This window comes from Macadamia integrifolia, unplaced genomic scaffold (assembly GCF_013358625.1).
Source record: "Macadamia integrifolia cultivar HAES 741 unplaced genomic scaffold, SCU_Mint_v3 scaffold2186, whole genome shotgun sequence".
Classification (NCBI taxonomy): domain Eukaryota; kingdom Viridiplantae; phylum Streptophyta; class Magnoliopsida; order Proteales; family Proteaceae; genus Macadamia; species Macadamia integrifolia.
The window spans coordinates 60946-65939 of record NW_024868560.1 but is presented as its reverse complement, the minus strand read 5'-3'; the positions used below and the strand labels follow the sequence as shown (position 1 = coordinate 65939).

Genomic DNA, 4994 nt, shown 5'->3' with positions numbered 1-4994 from the left:
ATGTCAAAGGAGATCTCCACCCCCTTCACATGGGAGGTGATTCGCATCTCTTCGATACCTCGGTTTACACATTCTATGTTGGAGTAGAATAGCTTGATCAGGGTGGGGTAGTAGTATCGGTTGGGTTTCAGGATGCAGTTTAATAAAATACCATATCCACTTTAGATCCAACTTGTATATACTTTCTTCACTTTTCTCCTTTAACACATATGACCTTTTAGCAAAACAGGTAAGGAGTTTAATAAAATACCATATCCACTTTTCTAAGTATTTTGTAGGCATTTGCATATGCCATTTAACCATGTCATTGTAATCTATTAGGTAGGATATTTGATTGAGGGATTAGTGTTCCTTTGCAATAGGTGCTACATAAATTGAGGATTGGTTTTCCTCTATGGTGGGTGCCACATATATTGTCCGTTGGTACACTTAGGAGTGGGTGCTCCTGAATATGATTTGTATTGTGCATTATACCTTGGCTAAATTTGGGTTATAGCTCAGTAGTCATTTGTGTCGACTTAGCCAAACTTGCGAACCACGTATACCTATGTTGTGAATGCTTTTATGGTTTAGTCTTTGTGTTGATGGTTGTATGAATGTGTGCCAAATCAAGGTGTGTGATTCCCCTTAGTGAAGAAAATTTTGTGAAACTTTGTGTAACTAATTCACCTCCTCCCAATGATAATTTACATTCCCTATATACCAAAATTTATAGTCATCTAATTCCCTAGGTTTTCTTAACCTTCCATTTAGTCTCTTGTATACAAGCTATGTAAATTCTTCTTCTTCTCAATATATGTGCGGATCTAAACTCTCTCCTGTTAATAGTTTTTTGTCATAATCTAATCCTAAAATTTTGGACTAACTTCTTTATCCATACTTTTCCGTAGTGTGAAAACCCTAGCCCAGTACTTATCACCCGAACTAGGTGGCAAATTGATTACTCTCTTACAGGTGATGTCCTAGCCAACCCTTATCCATTATCCACTACACTCATGTCATACTACAGTGCATCAGTTCTTTGGGAGGGGGGAAGACCAAGCATAAGGTGAAAAATATATATAAAATTCTAGGATCCAAAGTTTTACAATGTTGGGACCAACAATGTAAAACACTAGCAGATTTATTTGAAGTTATTGAGAGGATAACATAATTGGACATTCATAGAAACTAAAGAATATATATCAATGAATTGCTTTCATATGGGATTTTTCTTGATTGATTGAGCATGTCTGGCTAAAAACTATACGCGATAGATATTTTCTTTTGATTGTCTTTTATTTTGATGAACAATTGAATAACAAAATTATATTGAAACTTGAAAGACATAATAATTTAGAAAAAGAACATAATTTATCCTTCTAATAACATAAGCAGTAATATGTAATGCAAACAAGAGAATTGAGAGACAATCAATTCTTCAAATCTTACTCAATCTAATATCTTTGTCCATACTACTCCATTCTCATTTATCCAATGACAGACTTCAATGAGGCCTGGGCCGAAACCTAGTATCTTAAAAGCAAGATGATTTTGGTTCCAAGTTGATGTGTCATAGTGGCATGCCATGATCGCATGATTCACTTTCTTCAGAGCATGTATATCAACTGCATATACTTTTATTTTTTGGAAAACATGACAGTAATAGACTTGAAATAGGAATGGCATACTATGACATATGGCTGGTGGTTCAGAAAGGTTTCCATATATGAGTTTCACAACTCCTATTGTGACATTCTCATAAGACCCTTCAACGCTCTCAGTACTCCATAATTGCACATGGTGACCTAATTTCTCAACAACAAAATCGATGAGATCCTCGGCAGAAGTCACACAAATATTTTGCTCACCTCTAATGGGATTTTTCTCACATGTCTGAAGAGTATCTTGAATATATTTATCCATGTTTGATTTATTCACCACACCAAAAAGCTTATTCAATTCCTCAATTCGGGAAGAGGAAAATGGGATTTTTGATGCCAGAGGTCGTGGCACAAATGATTTATATGGTATATGGTCCCTTAGATCAGGGACAGGTATGAATCCTCCCTCTTTCACCATTGACTCCAGGAAATATCGTATACCTCCTTGGCTGGCAACTGACAAAGGTATGTCATTTGGAAGGCCTTCATATTTCACTTTGTCGACATTCCATGGGGCTATTGGTGGCATTGTAGTGTCGTTCATTCTCTTCTTTACCAATGCATTTGTAGAACAAGCAACATTAGCCTGCTTACAGAACAAACGCAAGTGAGAAGCCAATTCATTTTCCTCCATAAGTTTCATAAACATTCCCACCTGATGACGGCTTAATGGAGAAGCCTTTTGCAGCTAACCAATATGGAGGTTGTGAAAGATGAATATACTTTTCTCAGTACTGCAAGAACGTATTTTCAGCATGACAACCCTGCAATATCATTTGTTTTTTTTTTTGGGGGGGGGGTGATAAGAACAATATAAGAAAGATAAAGAGAAACAAGCAATTGCCACATTGAAATAAATGGGTAGTACTAGAAACTTATCATTTTTCTTACACTAGAGTATGCTACTATCAGAAGTCCAAGCAATACAATGGGATGCATCATGGTGGAACTGAAATAGAGAACGGATTCCTTTGGAACCGTGCCTTGGTGGTAATATTAACGTTGCATAGAGAGGCACGTTTGAATTTATATTGAGGGAAAATTTTTAAGTACCAACAAATAAAAGAAGATTTACCCTAAACCTATTCTATTTCCCAATACTAGTTTTCCCTTTTTTGAACTTTTATTTATTTATTTATTTTTTATGATTACAGTTAGAAACACCATTAAAGGCTTAAAGCTTTCAACTACACAATGCCCACAAAATTTTGAATAGTAAACTTGTCCTTCAATTTTGGTATTTCCACCCTTTGCGTCATCGCCTACAGTTTGGATCGGGCATTTGTAAAATTTCAAAACCGATTCGAATCTGAAACCCCTTTGTAATTTCATTTTCCGCCCATTTGATTTTAATTATTTTCACAAAAGTTTGATTTTCTTATGAACATTCAAAGCCTTATGGACATTAAGAGTAGTGGACTTTCACCCATACCTACAGATAAATTTAGACCTCATCTGATTTGCCACTTGAAAATGGAAGGGTAGACACCCTACTATGATGGGCAACACAATGAGATGAAGCATGGTATTTGATCCTTTACATGTGGTTAAGCGGAAGTGTGGCCTTCTTATCCGAACGATCAGTTTCAATATAAGAGCCATCACGTGGTAAAACTTAGGAGGATTTGGCTAACCAAAACCTATGCACCCAAGATAGGGCCTTTATTAAATCCAACAGAACTCTACACAAATGATAGACACAATCCAAAATGTTGTGAACCCAACACATATTTCCAATTCAGAAAGGTAATTGCAAATGAAAATAAGAAAAGATGAATAAGACCACGTTCAACAGAAGGGCTCAAACCGTCCATTTTAAAAGCTATAAATCACTTAGTTCCTCTAAACCAAAAACTGGGATGTTAGAATTTTTTTTAACAAAATACATCAATCAATAAATTGGTGTCCCGAAGTTTTATTTTACACGAAGATATCTTTTTTTAAGGAACCTTAGCCACACTTTTTTTAGGTTAGAATTTTTTTTTTTGGTAAAATGTTTTAGGTTAGAATAACCTCCCATGTGATTGGCTCTAAGAACAATTCAAGATGCTATTCTTGGAATTAATTTTGAGACTTCGGTGTCAGAATGCATGATCATAGAAGGAAAACTTTGAGAGGAGGAGAAATTCAAAAATTTAATCATAGAAAGAATTGATAATAAAAATGTAAGTATAGGAAAGATAACTAACCCAATTGTTATTTAAACAAACTTTGACTGTAGATAAGATATGTCCAATGTTACAAAATAAAATTTTATATTTTAGAAGGTTTATGAAAAAAATAAATAATGATAATAATGCCTAACATGCACTTGAGAGTATATCTAGAACAATACCAAATTTTTCATATGGAACTGATGGAAGGGTGATATGGCTGATTTGGCCGTATGGAAATCAAGAACTAGACTAGGATTGGCTACATGTCAAATTTTAAACTCGAATTCAAGCACATATCTTCACATGTATTGGCATATTCTTTTTTTTTTTTTTTTCTTTTTTGTGAAGATATTGGCATATTCGTTGAATTTTTATCTATCTATTACTTTATAAAATTTATATATTTTTTTATTGTGTTTACAAAACTTTATTCTGCACTTTGCCAACTCCATTTTGACTAAAATTGATTATATGAACAAGAACGGATAAAATTTCAGCTCTATCCAATGTGCCACATGGTAGATATTAATAGTAGTCTAAAGATACCATTGAACTTCTGAAAATTCTTCCAAGGTTTGTAGACATGCATAAAAGGTGCCAAATTTGACGTGTGAACAGAAATTGATTTGAAAACTCGCTTTTACGTTTGGGTCATCTAAACCCAACACGGGGTGGCCCAGGCCAGCCTACCCAACCCAGTTAAAGAATGTGCGTTTTGGCCCATTTCGTTAAATCTACTTTTGGGTTGGGCTTTAAATTGATGTGTTGTCAATTTTCAGTTTGTTTCTTTTATTTATTCATTATATATATATATATATATATATACTAGTAAAAACGCTCGTGTAAATGCACATGTGGCCATATATCAGAATGAGAGAAATAGAGAGATGTCTAAAGCTCATATTAAGAGAGAGAGACAGAGAGATGTTTAAAGCTCATATTAATTGTATTTTAACATTCAATAACTAACCCTTGTAACAAAATAAATTGAATAATTATAGAAATACCATTACAATCACAATTAACCTAATAATTGCTTAAATGCTTTTATTATCCAAGCCACTGTAACTAAAAATTATGCAAATTCCATTACCATTCCATTTCTTGAAATAATTGTGAAAATGCCATTCCAAAAGTTATCTTTTTTTATTCAATTTCATGAGAACGGTCTTTGGTTGTTGATTTATCATGAACA

At 34.0% G+C, this 4994-nt stretch overlaps 1 protein-coding gene across 1 annotated transcript; it reads right to left on the bottom strand.

The window, feature by feature from the left end:
- Nucleotides 1-1365: 1365 nt before the first annotated feature.
- LOC122066005 (polygalacturonase-1 non-catalytic subunit beta-like) lies at nucleotides 1366-2635 on the bottom strand. The gene is made up of 2 exons (XM_042629828.1): nucleotides 2535-2635; nucleotides 1366-2407 (listed from the first exon to the last, which is right to left on the bottom strand). The coding sequence occupies exon 2, from the start codon at nucleotides 2290-2292 to the stop codon at nucleotides 1432-1434; it is 861 nt and encodes a 286-aa protein (XP_042485762.1). The 5' UTR covers nucleotides 2293-2407; nucleotides 2535-2635; the 3' UTR covers nucleotides 1366-1431.
- Between the last annotated feature and the right edge of the window lie 2359 nt (nucleotides 2636-4994).